Source organism: Trachemys scripta, chromosome 2 (genome assembly GCF_013100865.1).
Source record: "Trachemys scripta elegans isolate TJP31775 chromosome 2, CAS_Tse_1.0, whole genome shotgun sequence".
NCBI lineage: Eukaryota > Metazoa > Chordata > Testudines > Emydidae > Trachemys > Trachemys scripta.
In genome coordinates this window covers 73,725,020-73,745,831 of record NC_048299.1, presented here as the reverse complement: position 1 = coordinate 73,745,831, position 20,812 = coordinate 73,725,020, and the positions used below count along the sequence as shown (strand labels likewise).

The window sequence follows — 20,812 nt, the reverse complement described above, 5'->3', positions numbered from 1 at the left end:
TTAAAAGCCCCTGGCTCAGGCTAAGGAGCTGTTTAATTGTGGTGTAGATGTTCAGACTCAGACCGGCGCTGGGGCTCTAGGACTCTGCAAGATGCGAGGGTCCCAAAGCGTGGGCTGTAGCCTGAGTCAAACATCTACACCACAATCAAACAGCCTCGTAGCCTGAGCCCCATGAGCCTGAGTCAGCTGGCATGGGCCAATCACAGGTTTCTCATTGCAGTGTAGACATAACGTACCCTTCTACTCTTAAGGACAAGGGGTGCACTTGGAGAGGGCTACACCAGGAGTTGAAATATTGTAACAAACCCATATACTGCAATCAAAAGATTATTATTATATAAATAATCCCCAGTGGTGAGCTGTGACTAGATCTCTCATTTTCCAGCTATAAAAAAAAAAAGAAAGCTTTACCATTTAAATCCTAATAGATTCCTTATCCGCTCTGTAAATTGGCCTCTAATGGGCAACATCTAATCGCCTTTAAGGGGCAACAAACCATGAAGTGCCTAATCCTGCAAAAAGGTGAGTACCTCCTAGAAGGTTCTGTGCTTTCTCACTTCTCACTGAGTTCAATGGAGTTGAGGATACTCTGCACCTCTTGGGTGGGACTCTATCTCGCAGGATTGGACCCAAAAAGCAAGTATATTATAGTCTGGCTATTCATACTGACTTACATCCAGAATTCCCCAAATTGTAATTCTCACTGGTTGTAATAAATCTTACTGGTGAAAGGAGATGGTTTGGTAAAGGTACCTTTATTTTATTCCTCTAGAGTAGACTTTTTTTTAAAACTGTATCAAAACTTGCAAGAAAATCTCACAGAAATGAGCACATCAAATTGGTTAAGTGTGGATAAAATAATGGGCAACTTTTAGCTAGTATTTATATAAAAGTTTTAAAACTTTTTGTACCAATTATCAATTCTATTTTAGAGTTATCAAGGAAAAAACAGAAATTTTATTTTCTACCAAACAGCACATGAACATTTTGCTTTCCAGACTTTCTTTCTCATTATCTTATTTTTGTTACTGTTGCAAAAAATGACTATAGAAGTTCTAGTTAGTGTAGAAGTATTTTGCAAAATAAGGAATTTTTTTCAAGGGTCTATTACATGCTGTGTGTGACTAAAGGAAGATCAGCTGCAATCAATAAAAGAAAAATTGAAACTTTAACTGACAGATCTTCAATAGCCATCAATTCAGAAATAGTAAAGACCACATATTTGTAGATTTAATTACATTTTCCATAAATTCTAATTTATCTTTCATACTGCTAAGTGGTCCTCTTAGAACATTTTTACTATCTTTCTGTACAGCAAAATCTTTAATATTGTCATTTGACTTTGTCTTCTACATCTGGAGTGTGTTAGTCTAAAATCTTATTTGAAACAGAGCATAATTTATACACAAATGTTTCAAACTTAGTTTGAGGAGCTTTTATTCCAAACTGTAAACCCTGTATATGATGGAAACCACTGTAAGCCAGGGGGTGTGGTAGCACCCTCAGCATCCCTAGTTCCAGTACCTATGGGGTCCCCCCAAGGATCTGTACTGGGACCTGTATTGTTTAACATTTTCATAAATGATCTGGAAAAGAGCGCAAACAGTAAGATGGCAAAGTTTACTGATGATAAAATGTTACTCAAGTCCAAAGCGGACTGTGAAGAGTTACAAAGGGATCTCACTAAACTGGATGACTAGGCAACAAAATAACTGATGAAATTGTCAAAAAAGCTAACAAAGTTAGGAATCATTAGGAAAGGGATAGATAATAAGACAAAAAAATCATAATGCCACTATATAAATTCATGTGACGCCCATGCCTTGAATACTGTGTGTAGTTCTAGTCCCCCCTCTTCCCCCTGCATCTCAAAAAACATATATTAGAATTGGAAGAAGTACAGAGAAGGGCAACAAAAATTAATAGGAGTATGGAACAGCTTCCATACAAGGAGAGATTTAAAAGACTTGGCCTGTTCATCTTAGAAAAGAGATGACTAAGGGAAGGGGAAATATGATAGAGGTCTATAAAATCATGAAGTATGTGGAGAAAGTGAATATGTGAAGGGGTAAATAACATTTGCCTAACACAAGAACCAGGGATCACACAACGAAGTTAATAGGCAGCAGGTTTAAAACAAACAAAAGGAAGTATTTCTTCACACAGTGCACAGTAAACCTGTGGAACTCATTGCCAGTGATACTGTGAAGGCCAACAGTAAGTGGGTTCCAAAAAATCTGCCTGCATCAGATGACTGACACCCTTTTGGAGGAAGAAATAACACAGGCAGGGATTCAGGTGGACTGCTGAGCTGCATGGAGAATGGGAGTGGGGGAGCATTGGAGGAAATCCACAAATCCCCTTTGTCTAACAGTAATGTAGCTAAATTTGACCCTTTATTTCTAGATATTAGTCAACAAATATTGTCATATGCTCAGTATTACATCATAAACAACTGAAGAGCAAGTGAGGGCTGTGGAATCAAACTCACAATTTATAGTGGTTACTGACCATCTCCAGAAATGTCAGTAACAAACAGTTCATGGAGCACATTTTGATAGGAAAATTTTCCAGTCCAAAAATTTAGACCAGTTTTAATCACTAAAGCACCGTAAGCATTTATAAGACCGTACTGTCCTTTAGAATAAGTCTCCTTTACATCACTCTGGCAACGTAAAGGAGCCTTTAAAACTTTTACACCTGTTTTATATTCATGGGGGAATTCATTAAGAATAATGTGAACAATTCACTAAGCAGGCAGGCTGATCCCTCAGCCAGAGCAGAATGTGACAGAGCTTGCCCCACGCCTACCTCCTCAGAAACATTCCAAAGCCCTGCCTCTCCATGCGGGGTGCACTGTGATAGCAAGCGAGAGGGCCAGAGTCTCTCTCACTTGCTCACCCAATCCCACTCCTCCAGTGATGATTTACATCTCCCCCATCTGCTCCAGATGCCCAAACCAATGTGCCCGCCCTGCCCGAGAGGGGCATGTGATCACTCTTGCAGCTTCCTTTTGCTTCCCTGTCAGAATTCATTTTTCTGCAGGGAAGCAAAAAAATCTGCAGCAGACATGAATTCTGTGCGTGTCCAGTGGCACACAGTTCCCCCAGGAGTACTGTATAGTCATTCTTATGGGGGGTTTTAATATATATGGTTACACTGAGAACTTGAGTTTCATGTGAGTGGAGTGAATTTTACCCAATATGAATGAGGCTGTGAGATGGTAAGGGCTTGATCCAAAACCAAGGGAAAGACTCCTTCTGACTTTCCTGATCCTTGGTTTAGTCCCAGATCTTCAAAAGCTTTTAGGCTTCTAACTAAAATCAGTGGGAGTGAGGCACCTAAATACCTTTGGAGAATTTGGGCCTACACCTGCTCCTACTCCTCCTTCTCCCACTACCATCAGTGACAAACCTCCCATCCACATCAATGATGTAGTATTGTGCCCTTAGTGAAGTGTGGATTGTGTTAAAATAATAGATTTTAAGGCCAAAAGGGACCACTAAAGCATCGAGTCTGCCCTCCTGTAGTCATAGGCCAACAACACCAAACCAGCACCAGCATATTAAACCCAACAACTGAAATGAGACCAAAGTATTAGAATGCTCAGGAGACTGGACTATTACATGCCACAGGACATACATGCCACTCAGTTCTATATTTGATTCATTAGCTCAAGTTGGTGCAGTTGAGTGACTTAATCACTGTGTGGAAGAGAAGGAGTTGATGAGGGCTAGGTGGCTGAGCCCCAGCCTTGTTAAGACTGAGTAATGCTTCTGTCCCGAGTGCAGGAACTAGGAGATATCTGATCCCTCTACTGAGGAAGTATGTCAACTAATTCTTACTTGTTGAATCTTCAGCTGCTCACATATGTCTAGATACTCATTTTAGTTATAGAACTTCTTAGGGCTGCTGCCATCTCTTCAGGTGGAGCAGCTTGCCCCATTCACAGCATAATGTAGGCATCCAATCAGAAAGGAAATATAAGAGATCAGATAGGAGCCCCTAAATGTGTATTTTAAACAAAGCATTAAAATAATGTATACACAATGTTATGCTAGAGGTTGGGCACCCCCATGAGGGTGTATATTTGATCTATGGGTCATCACAGATCTCAGTGAAACTGGTGGACATGATAGCACCTTCCATTCAGGCTAACTGTAGCAGCAGTTAAAATCCCTCTTTTTAAGTGATAGATGAAACAATAGAAGGTACAGTCTTTGTTTAAAATGGTTTCTCTTAGCAATCACTCTTTGTCCAGCATGGCTTACTGTCTCTCAGTCAGGACCTTCCACAGAAGCACATGAGGCTGATTCCTCTTGTCTTTCTAGGAGAAAGTTAACTTGTGGTTCTTTGCCCCTCTCATTTATAGTCCAGTGAACCTTTGAAATGGATTCTTCTGAGGGTTACCCCCCCAATAATAAAGTTCATTCAAGTTGTGAGGAAGGAGACATGGAGTCTGGTGGTGAAGGAAGTTCCATGCTGGTTTCTTCCCCACTGGTGTTTGCTAAAATGCCAATTGGTTTGTTCCTGCCCCTCCAATGCAAATGAATGGCCACTTGAAATGTGATTGCTAATCTATTCTGATGACACCTGGCTAGAGGCATGGGCTTGTCCTTTGTCTGAGAGAAACCTGTTTACCTGCTCCCCGGACTTGTCTGGTAAGCATATTTTAGTTCCACATTTCTTTTATATTTTTATGTTCACTTGGGTGTTTACTGAACATAAACCACACAAGAATATTAATCATCACTGTGTTATTAGTTTTCCAATGATACCTTTCATGACACATCAGATACAATTTATGACATCAATGAACCGGGTATGCTGAACTGGTCAGACCAGCTGACAGGCACTACTAGATACCAGTGAGCCCTTTGCCCTCTTGAATTTGGATGCTGTTAGGGTCACATCCACTCACCAATCCATAAAAATACAAACAAGCAGATAAATAACCAACACTATAAGTAGGCTTGTAAGGATTAAAATTTTATCAGTAAAAGTCAATCAACATGGATTTCATTGCACCCATGCAAACTGACAAAAAAATATTTCCATTGATAATTAAAATTTACAGATAGGCAAAGTAATAAATGCTACTTGAGAACTTTAGAGCTTGATTTAAGAATATTTACTTTGTGTATTTTGACATGTGATGTTGAAAATTTGTGTTAATAGTTTTAAAGCTTCAACATTTTGAATCTCAACATATACTGTCATTAAATAATTATTGCCTGATTCCCCCCCGTCTCAACTCCCCCCCCCATAATTTCCTACAACTATGGAAATTTAAATTTAAATAAAAATGCCCCAAAATAAACAAATATCAGTCAAAATGATAAAAAAATAAAAACTGAATTCTGCCAAGCCTAACTAATAAACTAATTAAGCTATTTCTCCTAGATCCCGGGAGAGACTAACACATGGAAGACACTCAGACACTATAGCAAGGGGGGGCTATCTAGAGAGCAATGAAATAGTTAACATTAACAATTAAGGCTCCAAACTAGTAAACACTTACATACATGCTTGACTTTAAGCATGAGTCATTCCACTGAAGTTCCTCTGTGTGCTTGTGTGTAGAAATTATTGAAGTCAATGAGATTACACATGTGTTGCAAGATCAGGACCTAAATCATCATAACTAGGCTTTAGATTTAATTTACCATTTAAGTTATGAGGAACAACTCACAGCACACAGAGCTATCATTTCTGATTGTCTGCAGATGCAGGCAGACATCACTGTGTCCATTTATACTCAGTTCACATATCTTCATAAATTGTAAAGTCTAGATACTTACTTTTTTTATTTAAATAAAAGTTTCCACAGCAGAAGCAGGTATCCTTCAAAGAAAAGTACTAAATTTGCCATGCCATTGTAAGGCACCCCAATTAAAACCTTGACTAAAACTATTCTGTGACCTGGACTACTGCATTTGCTACCAAGTACACACTATAAACTTGTGCTGTATAGCTGCTTTCATCCAATGATTTCAGAGTGCTATACAAACATTAATCTTTATTATAACCTGGTCCGATATTATCTGTTGTTACCAATACCAAGTAAAGTACAGACTTGCCCCATACCGTTTTAGCTGAAACTAGAAGCTAAGACTTATGAATCCTGCTTCCCTCATTGAATCATGCTGCCTGACTTCAATTACACTGTTTATATAAGTTTAATAATGATTAGGTTTAACATTAAACCTGTTGTTTTGCTTTTATGCGTGTGTAATGCCTAATATAAGTCTCTCCCTCCCCCTAATTACTCACCTCCACATGAGGAAGGTGAAACTTAGTGTACATATGTTGGATTAAATTAATGCTTGTGTGGCACTTTGAAAATGCAAAGCACAATATAAATGCTAGTTAATCATTATTATGGTCAGAGTTCAATACTGTTCCAATTACACATATAATAATCATCAGGGTTTACTTTAAAAAACAAAACTAGCCCAAAAATCTAATTCTAAGCTGCCAGGTTGCTGTTGCCTCTCCTGGCCTCTAGTAAACATGCTAAAACCTTATTTACTTTACATAAAACAATAGTTTAGTTATATATTATAGACTTATAGAAAGAGACCTTCTAAAAATGTTATAATGTATTACTGGCACACGAAACCTTAAATCAGAGTGAATAAATGAAGACTCGGCACACCACTTCTGAAAGGTTGCCGACCCCTGCTGTAGGTGCTTGGTTGACATAATTCTAGTTTAAATTATTTTAATACTGCCGGGGGCTTGCTGTAGTACTAATCAGTTATGTAAGGCTGCCTAGAGCCTTGTAATAGATATCTTATTATTTAAATCTAAATAAATATGCATATTTATATTTGCACATCTATGGTGCATGTGAGTGTATCATCTATACACACACATTGTTCAGTGTGTATGTATGCAGAACTATGGCCAAAGCATTTTGTGCAACCAATCCTTTTAAATACTTTTTCCTGAATATCTTTTTAGACATTTTCTCCCTGATTTAATGAGGCACTAATCCTCATCCATTTTCTTCTAATGGTCCCAAATGGAAGCAGAAGAATAGGGATGGTGGTTCTTAACAAAATGAAACCAGAAAATGCTATAACATCCACAGGGTTGGTAGAAGGATCAAGAAGATTTAGTAGTACTCCTTTAGTACTACTCAATGAGATTTTCTTTGGCGGCTGTTGTTTTAGAGGCTGTTAGATTATCAAAAATTAATCTGCTAGCGTAGAACCAGTTATTGCTAAAGCAGTGGTTCTCAACCAGGGGTACACGTACCCTGGGGGGTACGCAGAGATCTTCCAGGGGGTACATCAACTCGTCTGCCTAGTTTTAAAATAGTCTACATAAAAAGCACTAGCAAAGTCAGTACAAACTAAAATTTCATACAATTACTTGTTTATATTACTCTATCTATCATACACTGAAATGTAAGTATAATATTTATATTCTGATTTATTTTATAATTACATGGTAAAAATGAGAAAGGAATCAATTTTTCAGTAGTAGCGTGCTATATCACATCTGTATTTTATGTCTCATTTTGTAAGCAAGTAGTTTAAGTGAGGTTAAAGTTGGGGTACACAAGACAAATCAGACTCCTGAAAGGGGGACATAGTGTAGTCTGCAAAGGTTGAGAGACACTATACTTCTGACTGCCAGAAACTAGGATTGGATGACAAGGGATGGATCACTCAAATTCACTTCTTGTGTTCATTCCCTCTGAAGCATCTGGCGCTGGCCAGGTCAGAAGACTGGATACTAGATTAGAGGGACCATTGGTCTGAGCCAGTATGGCCATTCTTATGTTCCGTTTAGGATGTGTTTAAGTGTGCTGCCCCCCAAGCAACTCGGGACATTTGATGACTCTATTTCTGAGACAGCATTAATAGGATTGTTGACAGCCTCACACAACAGGCGCCTTTCTTCTTTTGTCCTGAACATTTTCATCAGACCCTTTTGATATGACATTAAAAAACCCTCTAGGAATCTCTTTCTCAAACGTGCCCTGTGCACTACAGTGGCGAATTCAGTGAGCTGGCTCTGGCCTAAGGCACGGAAGAAAGCATTGCTGGCGGCCCTGTTCGCGCATAACACAAAAATACATATAACCCTCCCTTCTTCTCGCCCCCTCCTCTCTGTGAATCTGCCCCTTCCGGCCCCCACAAAGAGCTCCCCGGGAAACAAACGAGCACTAGAGGGCGCTCGCGGGGCCCTCCGCCCACAGTGCGCGAGCTCCAGCTCAGCCGTGCGCAGCCCATTGCCCTGGCCCGCCCAGGGAGGGGCGGGTCCCCGGGACGCTCTAGCCGCGCGCTCTGTAGTGGGGCGGCCCGGCCGGGATGACGCGGCGGGCGGGTCCCGTGATGGCTGGTCGTGTCGCCCTCGCACTGTCACTCGCTGCCGCCTCCCCGGCACCAGCTCGCGGCCGCCGAGCCCCCGCCATGGCCGAGGACGGGCACTTGGAGGCCTCGAGCGAAGGGTGAGCGCAGGGGGGCGGGCGGACGGCGCCACGGGCGGGGGCAGCAGTTGGGGGACCCCCCCGCGGCCTGTGTACACCTGCCAACCCGCATACACCCCCGCCCCCTGCACCGCCCTAGAGCGGACCCTCACATCCCAGCTGCTGTAGGTTTTTCCTGTGTCATTTCCTCCATGTTTGTACTGCAAAACCACTGATGTCTTAATTGCTTCAACTACAGCAACTTCCTCCCTCCCGGTCTGCTCACATCTCTCGTCTCCTCCCGCCCATACAAACTGCTGTTGCTAAACAATAATTTTCCCCTTCTGTCCCTGGCGCGCCTGTCGCTCCATCTCTGCACTGACTTCCACTTCCCTTCAACATCAACTTAGAACACATCCCCTTTAAACCACTGTGCAAATTGGCCTGGCCCATATTTCTGCTTCTAGTCCTTCTCTTCCCAAGCAACCCTTCAGAATGACTTAATCGTTGCCTTCACACTTTTTATAATGCTGCACCTTGTGTTTGAAACTATCTTCCCCTCTATTGTAGTTTGTGTGCCAAACAAACCTCCCTCTCCTTTAGAGAGAGACAAGGTGGGTAAGGTAATCTTTTATTGGACTAACTTCTGTTGGAGAGGTTTTGAGTGAATAAAAGATATTACCTCACCCACCCTGTCTCCCTGATGCCCTGGGACCAACACAGCTATAACACCCTATAACATTCTTCTTAAAATACACAATCTATAAAGCCTCCAGTTGATGATTTTCCAAGGGAGTCTTAAAATATCTGTGCTTCATCATCTCAAACTTGTTCAGTACATTGGCTCTGCATTAGTTGCTTAACTTCATCCTTTGGCGTATTAAGTGCTTCTTTGGTAGTGCTGAGTGCCCTCAAGTTCTGTCGTCACACAGCACATTTCAGGATTGTGTTCCTAATATAAAGTCCTTGGGGTAGGAAAAAATGGTCTAAATTTTCATAAGGGATTATTGATTATGGGTGCCCAACATGACATCTTTTAAAGGGGGTGTGATTTTCAGAAAGTGCTCAGCATCCACCCTCTGAAAATCAAGCCCTTTTAAGGCCTTTCAGATTGGGCACCCAAAATCACTAGTCACTTTTGAAAATGAAAGCTTAAGTCTCCTTTTTGTACATCAAAAAGTGTATTGACAATGGTGAAATGCTAGTGCTTTGAACAGTTAGCACAGAGTATTTGCATTACTGCATTCTTAATATTGGCCAGTCTTAAAGCTTGGTCATCCTTTCAAGGTGAAAAAGTCTGATTAGAGCTAGAGAAAACTTAAATTGTACGAACCAGTGAAATACACCAATTACTTTCAGATTTAAAATTGGCTTGGTAGAGAAATACGTACAAGCTATTAAAATAGCAGACTAGATGCAGTTCTGAATGACAGGTGACATATTAGGTGTATATAAAGGAAAAATCTGAAGTTTACTCTTTTTAAAAACAAATACATCAGATAGTAATTCACCTAGTTACACAACAAGTTCAACTAGTTGAAATCTGGCAACATGAGCATTCTGTGGGAGTGTAGTGATGATAGCATAGTAAAATCACAACAAAATATATTAATCAAAACATGCTAAATCATATAGCTGTAATCCATAGTCTAATCTGAAGATAAAACTAAATATACACTTCTACCCCAATATAATGCTGTCCTCAGGAGCCAAAAAATCTTACCACGTTATAGGTGAAACTGCATTATATCGAACTTGCTTTGATCTGCCAGAGTGTGCAGCAAGCCCCCCCGCCCCAAGCACTGCTTTACTGCATTATATCCAAATTCATGTTATATCAGGTCATGTTATATCAGGGTAGAGGTGTATTTGAATCGTCAATATGGAACAAAGTATCTAGAAATAGTTTGTCAACGTTCTATATAAAATCACTAATTACTGCTCAGTTTGTATAAATGTGGGGAAAAGTTTCAAGGATTGAAAACTGTTTTGTCTTTAAGATAAGTGGTAACTTTCTCTAAAATAACTTTGGGTGGTTTTGGTGAATTTAGATGGAATGGCTTGCAGCAACTAGTTAAAACTAAGATTGCCTTGGAATAATATATAGAACTATTTTGTAGGAATCATTGCAACTTCAATAGTCATAACTGTTTTTCCATTATCCTTTGAGACTTTTCTGAGTTTGGGTTTTCACTCGTGAGGCATGTTGTTGGAGATGATAGACTTTTTACAGTCTCAGAGTGAATATAGTTTTAAAATCTGCATTGATGAATTCAGTAGGTTTGAACTCATGAAGCACTTCCAATAAGACACTCAGGGTACTATACTGCATAACATTCATAATAATTTACTTTCTCTTTAAAGAGACACTGTCAACTGCAGATTTGTTTGAGTGTTTGGCTGACTGTCACACCTTAACATTTAAAACAAAGCATAAGCAGGTACGGTAATGAAATCATGCTCCAAATATCTGCACAGTTTTAGTTCTTTTGCTCAGTTTTTCTTTAACTTAGGAATGAAGATTCAAAACAAATAGACTCAAAACAGTGTCACTGCCCTGTAGGGTCTTGTCTTAACCCTTGTCTCTCTTGTCGCTCACCATCAGCTGAAGCTTGCTCCCTCCCTCTCTCCCTTAAAATGTCTTCCTCTCAGGCCTTCTACCTGATAGTACAGAGCTCTATGCACCTCCATGACCCAGGGTCTCTCCTGTCTGCTCCCCTCCCTAAAAGGCTATAAGACTTATGTAGATTCTTGTAAGTCATATGACTAGCAGAGGCTTCCAGTTTTAAAGGGAACAAGGGCAAAAACAGATGCACTGGGATGTACACTTTTACCCCAATGCCCAGTGTGCTCTGTTACACACAGACTAAAGGAAATTTCCCACTTCTTTTCCAGTTTGGCCTTTTGCATTGATAGGAGTTTGTGTATAGGCAGTTGCCTTTCTATGTCGATCATCGCTTTCACTCTCTGGTCTCATGCACTTGCATCACATTCATGTATTGTCCTCAAAACTCAGAAATAAGCTTTATTTCAGACACTCTAGAAACGTGTATTTATGAAGTTTTCCTGCCCCTGCATAGATTTGGGAAGGGGAGCACTGTGGCTTTCACTGGGAAGGTGTCTTTTCTCCCCTCTCTTCTGGGTGGAGCCACAATGGAGACACTGTTAGGAGGCTGTCTCCTCACCCCTTCTGCTGCTGAGAGGAGAGTTGATCATGATAGTGTATTCCCCATCCCTGCAGATGGAGGCCTCCCATCTAGAAAGTTCCCTGGGAGGAATGATTAATGACAATAGGCACTAGAACAGTGATATCCAGCCTTCTCAGTCTGAGGGGTGAACAGATTATTTGCTGCAGTCAATACTGGAGTTGGAGTCTCTCTGTACTGCTCTCCTTGTACCTCTGAAGCCAGTGCTAGAGATTCTCCTTTTTGGGGGGAACTTCCTAGGCTGCTTTAGCCTATGCAGGGGTTGAGGCAGAGAACCAGGGATCCATAAGGAGTAGTTGATTCTTGGTTTCTCTTTTTCCTCTCTCCTGAGCTGCCCTGAATGGCAGTGTGGTGGAGGGGAACTGAGCCATCCTTGCTTAGATGTTCCTCTAGGCCAGGGGTGGCCAACCTGAGCCTGAGAAGGAGCCAGAATTTACCAATGTATGTTGCCAAAGAGCCACAGTAATACGGCAGCAGCTCCCCAACCCCGCTCCCAGTGCCTCCCACCCGCTGGCAGCCCTGCCGATCAGCGCCTCCCTGCACCTCCTGATCAGCTGTTTCGTGGCATGCAGGAGGCTCGGGGGGGGGGGGGGGGGGGGGGGGGGGAGCGAGGGCATGGCGGGCTCAGGGGATGGGGAGGGGTGGAGTGGGGGTAGGGTCTGTGGCAGAGCCAGGGGGTTGAGCAGTGAGCACCCCTCCCCCCCCCCACCCCATTGGAAAGTTGGCACCTGTAGCTCCAGCCCCAGAGTCAGTGCCTATACAAGGAGCCACATATTAACTTCTGAAGAGCTGTATGTGGCCCCGGAGCCACAAGTTGGCCATCCCTGCTCTAGGCTCAGGCAGAGCCAATCAAAATTCTTCTATCCTGCTATCCTTCAGGCTTGCAGAGAAGCAGTCAACAGAGCAGCTGAATTGCTCAGCAGTTACAGGAGGAAAGGGACAGCAGCTGCTAAGAGCATTCTGGGCTCACATCACAGCTCCTCCTTGAGCTGTAAAAGATGAACCAGTGGGAGGCAGTACTCAATATCTCCTCCTTATAGTGATGAGTTTAATTTGAACACCCAGTTTAAAAATTGCAGGGCATCTTACACTTTGAATTTGTAATCAAATATTCTATTCTTAAGTCTCCCTCAAGTACTGCAAGGTAGACACTGCTGGGCTAGACGTTTTCTCCTCCCTCCCTTCTCAAGCCCAATCATGAGCTTAGTGGACGAAGGGCAACCCCCAGACTCCCCCACAGGGTTGCAGGAGGCATAAAGAGTAGACTGCCCTTCTTCCCCCACGCTTCAGTAATTCTCTAGTGAGTGCAGTGGTAAAAAGAGAATATTCACATACTTTCAAAAATTTGTCTATTAAAAAAAAATCCAAGTCAAGTAGGTCTTTAATAATCAAACATACCACACTCAGTACTCCGTGCCAGCATGGTACATGCGTGCACAGAGCTATAAATTCAGGGTGTGGTTACAGGGATTGCATACTTTGAAAGTCCTACCCATTACTTCAGGTGGAGGACCCTGTTCTTCATGACTAGTTGGCTGAGTCCCAGCTGAGTTGTGGCAGAAATCCTCCACCAGCTTGCTAGGCCAGTCAATCATCTTGGCTCTAGTCCCTTTCTTCTCAATAAAGTGTCCGGGTGGGGAGAGGAAGATGATGATAGTCATCTGTTAACTCTTGAATCATATTTAAAATCTTTAATAACAGGGGTAATAGATATCTGGGAGATAATTTTGGGAAGTCTGCTACTGCCACCCATATTGTAGATAAAATGAAGATTTCTGTCCACAGGGCTATCGGCCTAACACAAACCTTTCACTGGTTCTACATTCACAATTCATTCTGTGCTCAGTAGGGCCATTTATGCAGTGAGGAGCTGCACTAGGAAGCATTGTGCCTTGGGTCCTTTTTGTGATGTAGTATATTCACTCTTGCAGACTGGTCCAACTCCCTGTTGCACTAGGAGGAACAGCATCTAGGCACTGTGAGCCCAAGAGGGTCACCACAATACAGGGCCTTGGGTGGGGGAACTAAAGGGTGGAAAACTGAAAACACAAATGAAGAACCTTCCCATTAAAAAAAAAAATCTGTAGTGTATCCTGATTATTCACTATGGTTAAATTTGCAACCTTATTTTCTGGCATTTCTTAACTTTTGAGTGCTTGACTTTGCAAATTTGACATCCTTTAGCATAGCTTTTTGGGGTGTCATTGGTATTGACAGCAAGAGAAAAGAGGGGGAGGAAAGGTGGATAGCTCAGTTTTTGCCATGTTGAGGTTGAGCAGGCAGTGGGAGCTCCAGATGAGAGATTTTGATAACAGGAGAGAAGTCAGAGGAAGAGAGGTAGATTTGTGAGTCACTGAAGCTGTGTAAGGGGATGAGGTCACACTGGGCTAAAGTTAGAGGGAAAAGAGGAGGGATTTAAAGACAAAGTCCTGAGTGACTGACAGTGTGGGGGGAGGAGAAGCAGGAACCCGTGGTGGTTAGTGATAAGAAAATCTGGATAGCATGAGGTTACAGAAGTGAAGGAAGGATATAGTTCAGTCCTGTCTAATAAGTGACTTTCTCTTGCTAGTATAACTTTTTCGTTAATGTTCTTGGTTAGGTTTGTTTGGATTTCAGTGTTGAAATACAAATGTAAAATAATGTTTTATTAGACAAGATGGGCAGAAAACACAAAGTCTTTATTTCTTTACTGCTAATGCTGTGACTGCTTTGTAAATTATTTTTTTTTGAAGGAGAAGTGTCTGATCTTGAACCTTGTATGTTTCTGCTCCTCCAGAGTTGATCAAATCAGAGCAGGAAAGGACTGGTTTTCTAACCTGTTAGCATTAATTATCCTCCATGTCTTTGTAGTACTTTGACATGTCTTTTAGAAGATGAAATGTGAGGCAATAGGACAGTATTTCACAAGCTTGGGGGTGGGGAGAAAAGGGATACCAAGCTTGTCTGGGGATTTGGAGCACAGGCAAAGGAGAGTGGTGGTGGTCAGGAAAAGCTGAATGATCCCAGATATGTAGGGCCCTACCAAATTCACAGCCATGAAAAACATGTCACGGACTGTGAAATCTGGCCTTTTGTGTACTTTTACCCTATACTGTACAGATTTCACGGGGTAGACCAGCATTTCTCAAATTGGGGGTCCTGACCCAAAAGAGATTTGTAGGGGGGTTGCAGTATTGCCACCCTTACTTTTGCACTGCCTTCAGAGCTGGGTGGCTGCCTGGCGGCAGCTGTTAACCAAATACCCAGCTCTGAAGGTAGCGCCCCGCCAGCACCAGTGCAGAAGTAAGGGTGGCAATACCATACCATGCTATCCTTACTTCTGCCCTGCTACTGTCTTCAGAGCTGGGCTCCTGGCTAGCAGCCACCGCTTTCCAGCTGCCCAGTTCTGAAGGCAGCACAGCCGCCAGCAGCAGAGCAAAAGTAAGAGTAGCAGTACCGCAACCCCTCCCAACAATAACCTTGCGACTGCCCCCCAACTCATTTTTGGGTCAGGACCCCTACAATTACAACACCATGAATTTTCAGATTTAAAATAGCTGAAATCATGACATTTATGATTTTTTAAAATCCTGTGGCCATGAAATTTACCAATATGGACCCTGAATTTGGTAAGGCCCTACAGATATGCCTCTCTCATGACTGCAAATGTGCTTAGTGATCTCCTGTTCTCTTATGGCAGCCTGTAGTATTGTACGGCCAGTTCTGGAAGCAGCCTGAGTGTACTCGGATGCAGGCTCAGGCAGCAGTCTGATCATTTAAACTTTGCACTTGTACTCATCTCAGCTGCAAGAGCACATAATGCTTGACCCCACGTGCATCAGTGAATGCCCTCTCACACACCCTGGAATGGGGGGAGGGGGAAGTGGTAAAAGGAGGCATCAAAATTAAACAAAAATTAGAAAACAAAAAATACACAAGGGGCAGAAAAGGATGTGAGGAATTGCTGGGAGACAGAAGAGAAGAGGGCTAGGAACATGGTAGGAGGAGTGAGCTAGTACCCATCTGCTGCTTTATTTCAGGTAGGGGAGCTGCACCAAAATTGAGTACCAGTATAATGTTGATCTTCTCTCCTGCCTGAATTTGCAGCTTGTTCCAACTATTCCTAATGTCATGATATACTAGAATATCACTATACTAATCAGAAGAGATTCATTGTGTATGACTTACCTTGTTTACAATCTCTTCTTAGTATCCGGGAAGTCAGGGGCCAATGTAACATGCTGTTTATATGTACAGGAAACTTCAAGTGGCAAAATGCAATGTTTCCAAATAATTTAACATTGATAAAGTAGGTGCTGACTGTTCTAAATACAAAGTTCAAGATACAATAAATATACAAGGAAGGCGTTTTTACCTCTGACCTAATGTGGCAATATTCTGTAATAAACTACCAAGAGCCTCTTGTTGAAATCAGGAGGTATGATGTACAGAACACTTCCTAGAAATATTGTGCAGTAGTTTTCAAAATATTACGCAGTACTTTAAATGTTGCAAAACAGTTGGATAATTCAGTAACACCAAAGTAATCACAGAACGTTTTGGATTGAAATTCTTCTAAACAGCTTTATAAGTAGGGTGATAATCCAATTGGAAGGGGAGAAAATTGGCTTCAAAGTTAACCATGAAGCAGCTCCATAAAACTGTTGGATCTTGTGGAAAATGCCAAACTGGTATTTGCAAAGGATATCATCCACCAGGGTTCTCACTTTGTGTTTTAAGCTTTCTAGTGTGTTCTCCAAGGCCCCACACTCTTGAAGATTTGTAGTCTCTGAGGGTAGTGATAGTGGGGTAGAACGTGAGCTGTATTCCTTCTATCAACATTCATGTGCCACTTCTGGAGCTTATCTCCTGTCCTTGGAATCTCCCATCCAAATTGCATCTGTGGTCACTACATCTAACTTCCAGTCCACATGGAGAAACTCTTCACCCAAATAGCTTGGTCTCTTCAGAAATAACTACTGCTCATAAAGCATCTGGACTTGTGATCTTAAATGCACTCCTCGTCTTTAGAGACCTGGTATCCCAAAAGGTCGCCTTGATTCAAACAAAGTTGAACTACCATGGTTATAGAAACAATGAGGGAGGAATCAGTTTGTGCCTCTTGTGTTGGAAAGCTCTACAAGCCTGGGAATGGATTCTGCCCCCAAGACATTCATAAAATCATTTTAGCCAGTCCCCATCGGTCTGAGGCCTGGTCTTGCACTGGGACACCCTGCTCTATTCCAACCCAGGTTAGAGATCTGTAGGTGTGGTGTTTCTGAGTAGCTGACTTGTTTCCTTCAGCCTTCTTGGAATCAGTCTTCTAGATGAAATTCCAAGTGGAAAAGATTCACAGTATAGTGTAAATGGACTCTTGTGGACCCATTTACTTTCCTCACATAAAAAAACTATTTCCTTGACTTGTCTAACTTTGAAGACTAGCCTGTTTAATTTGGCAACTCTTTCAACCTATTGTGAATTTGTCTGCAGTTCCTTGTCACCATTTTTCATGCAGGGCATGTTTCTTACATATTACAAATACAAACTCTTTTTTTATTAAGTTATTAAATATGTTACTTATGAAATGGGTCAACATTCAAATCTGACAATGTATTCACTCATTTTAGATCCAAATGTATTGTATTTCAAATCTCTTTTCATCTTACTCATTGTAAAAATGAGTCTCACAATTTAACTATATTATACATACAGGTTTCTCACTCTAACTGTAAAAGGAGAAGGTTTCATCATGCATTCATCTTGGTCCTCTCTAATTATTTCATGCATTTTCTTAGGGTATGTCTATACTACCCGCCGGATCGGAGGGCAGCGATCGATCCAGCAGGGGTCAATTTATCGCGTCTAGTCTAGACGCAGTAAATCGACCCCCAAGCACTTTCCTGTAGACTCTTGTATGCCGGTGGAGAGGCACAGGCAGGGTTGACGGGGGAGCATCAGCTGTTGACTCACCGCAGTGAAGACGCCGCCGTGAGTAGATCTAAGTACGTCGACTTCAGCTACATTATTCACATAGTTGAAGTCACGTAACTTAGACTGATTCCCTCCCCCCCTCTGCCCCCCCCGGTGTAGACCAGGCCATACATGAAAACCTCTGCATCCCCACAAGCTTTTTTCCCTTTCACAGCAAGATTTCAACTTTGCCTGAAATACTACCCCAAATAAAATGTAAATTTGCTTTGCTTTAAAATGTCTCCTGTTTTGAGGTCCAATGTTCTGATTAGTCTATTAGCTCTGTTGGCTTATCGAAAATCTTATGTGTATGAGGAGGAAAAAGAACCCAGACATACTAGTGAAATTAAACTCTCATCTGTTAAAACTAGACCCTGTTTTTTAAGATTTGTGCTTCATTTTGAGTCTATTGTATTTTAAAGGCCTGTATCCCAATTTGGTCTTTCAGTACTATGTAACCAAATAGCAAGATGGTATCAGATTTGATTCAAGGAGTTAGCAACTTAAAATCATTTAATTTGAATTTTTTTAAAGTAGTTTCTAGTACTATACCTGTCCATGTCGTCTTTCCAATTTCTTGTAGTTTTACAATCATGTGCTCATATCCTTTTAAAAGTAATTTTCTCCTCTGGTGCTGTGTGAAAGATCCATATAGTCAACGGAAACGGACTAAATGTTTTAATAGGACAAACAGTGAAACTTGAAGATACAAAATACTGTCAATGCACAAAGTAAACAAACTGAAAAGAGAAATACTCTAGCACATTTCAATTATAGCACTTTATTTTGTATGTAGTAATAGTAGTGGATAAAAATGTTCAGAGAAATGTGCTTTGTTGTTTGTTTTTTAAATTGATGGGGTCCTTTTTAATAGGTGGCGGGCAAATAGTTTGTTATAGAAACTTAACATCCTGCCGTGAGCACCCATGTAAGCTATGTTCAGTTTTCAGATTGTCTCAAATAACTAAACTATCAAAGCGGGAAATGAGATGCTAATAAGAACTTTTCTCTAAATTAGCCTGGTGTAACCTGTAGTTGCTGTCTGCCTTCTTTCCATACTAACTGCTTGTGTCATCCTTGACAGAGTCTTTCCCTTTGTCCTATTATGGGTCAACAACCTTAAAAGGAACTCAAAATTTTGTAACTGAAGTAGAATTTGTACTGCAAACTCTTATTACTGATTGTGATGCATAAGGCAAAAAACAAATAAACCCACAGCTTGAGTCTCAGATCCTAGGTTGAGTTTAAAGAGTTGACAGAATAAACGTCTTGTAAATGGAATAAATTTTGATATGGAGTAGTTTAGACACAAACATGGGATTACACAATGCCACGTCATTTTTCAGAGTAGAATTGTCTTTAAGAGCCTTTTTTAATTTGAAAAAGCACGATGGAACAGAAAAGTGGATGCTTTATTGGTGTAGTCAGTTTTCTTTGCTTTTATAGCATGAAGGCACATGAATTCAGTGATGCTGAGTGAAATGCACAAAACCGAACATGTGTAAATTCAGTGGAAGAGACTAATTTATTGGCCATTCCTCCCCAAAGTTCAAAAAAGTGGTGTAGCTCATCATTTATCTTTAACTTGTATATTATCCATATTTAAATATCAGCCACTTGATGACTATTGATGTTTCCTCTGTGAAATTGTACTTGCTTAATCTTCATTGTTTTCATGACTCTATGCAGGTTAGAAAGTAGTCATATGTACAGACTGAAATCCACTCCCTTTTCAGCTAGTTGCTTTCCACTTCAGTTCAAAATTATATACACCTCTACCCCAATATAATGCGACCTGATATAACACGGGTTTGCATATAGCATGGTAACCCCGGGGCTCTGCCAACGGGGCTCCAGCGGCGCTTTAAAGGGCTTGGAGCTCTGGCCGCTGTGGAGAGTCCTGGGCCCTTTAAATCACCGTCGGAACCCTGCCGCCGCTACCCCGGGGCTCTGGCAGCGGGGCTCAGGTGGCGATTTAAAGGGCCCGGGGCTCCCCGTGGCCGGAGTCTCGGGCTCTTTAAATCACCACTGGAGCCCTGCTGCCGTTACCCCGATATAATGGGGTTTCACCTATAACGCAGTAGGGATTTTTGGCTCCCGAGGACTGCGTTATATCCGGGTAGAGGTGTAATAATGTTTTAATTTAAAGATTTTTTTTAATGTAATTTTTTAACCAGATTTCTCTAGGACAGTATTTGCCCAGCCCTCCCATTTGCTTTTCCTTTTGTCAATTTATTTTGTTATTATTTATGCAATAATGATAATCTGTAGCTTTTTAGGGCTTGATCCAGCTAAGTGATGAGCATTCTGGCCCTGATCGAGTAAAGCACGTAAGCACATGAGCAGTGTGAGTTAAGTCAAACACTTAAATGTTTTTCTGGATTGTAGCCATTGTGCTCAGAATTTTGCTGGATTGAGCCTTACAGTATTCTTCATATCGAAATTTCAAAATACCTACAATTCTGAATTCTCATGCTGGCAAAAGAGTGGGTTGTTTATTTAGACATTGCCTGCAGAAGGCAGTGGAGGAAGGCATCTGTAATTCCCTTTCGATATTGGTTTGTACTTCTATATCTGCTCCACTGTTAATGTGTCTCAGTTTTGTACCAGTGCAATCCAACTGAAGTCCACAGAGGCCATCTCATTAATTCATTGGGTCTGGAAACAACCACCTCTGTTCATCTTGGTGCTTAGGCAGCAAAGTTCAATAGATTCTCTACCCTTTCCATGATAATCCAGTAGTGCACCTAATCTATAGACATCCAGCACCAGTTGGAAGTCTGGTGAGGGGAAAGGTTATTGTTTAGGTTGTACAACCAAAAAACATTTGGATTTAAACAGGAAATTCAGGGCAATAGTCAGGTTATCGATTTCATTTTATACAAAGTTAGAGTTGTGTAAGTGTCAGTATTCTGACCTGACCTTAAGAGTGAGAAGGATGAGTTTTAACAGGCTTTATTGTCAGTTGGCATTTATCTGACACTCAGATATTCTGTACATTTTTGTACAAAGTTGCACTAACCAATTTAATATTTGTTACACTGCATTAAAAGCAGACTGTGAAGAACTTCAAAAAGATCTCACAAAACTAAGTGATTAGGCAACAAAATGGCAAATGAAATTTAATATGGATAAAGGTAAAATAAAGCACATTGGGAAAAATAACCCCAACTATGCATAAAATATGATGGGGGCTAATTTAGCTACAACGAATCAGGAAAAAGATCTTGGAGTC

The 20,812-nt window shown here is 41.3% G+C and overlaps 1 protein-coding gene across 1 annotated transcript in view; it reads left to right on the top strand.

Annotated features, from left to right (window-relative positions):
• Positions 1 to 8,301: 8,301 nt before the first annotated feature.
• The window catches only part of ABHD5 (abhydrolase domain containing 5, lysophosphatidic acid acyltransferase), a 38,820-nt gene continuing 26,309 nt past the window's right edge, over positions 8,302 to 20,812 (top strand). Inside the window, exon 1 of the mRNA XM_034760860.1 lies at positions 8,302 to 8,464. Within this exon, the coding sequence (XP_034616751.1) occupies positions 8,325 to 8,464 (140 nt within the window). The 5' untranslated portion in view covers positions 8,302 to 8,324. The remainder of the gene's footprint in view (positions 8,465 to 20,812) is intronic.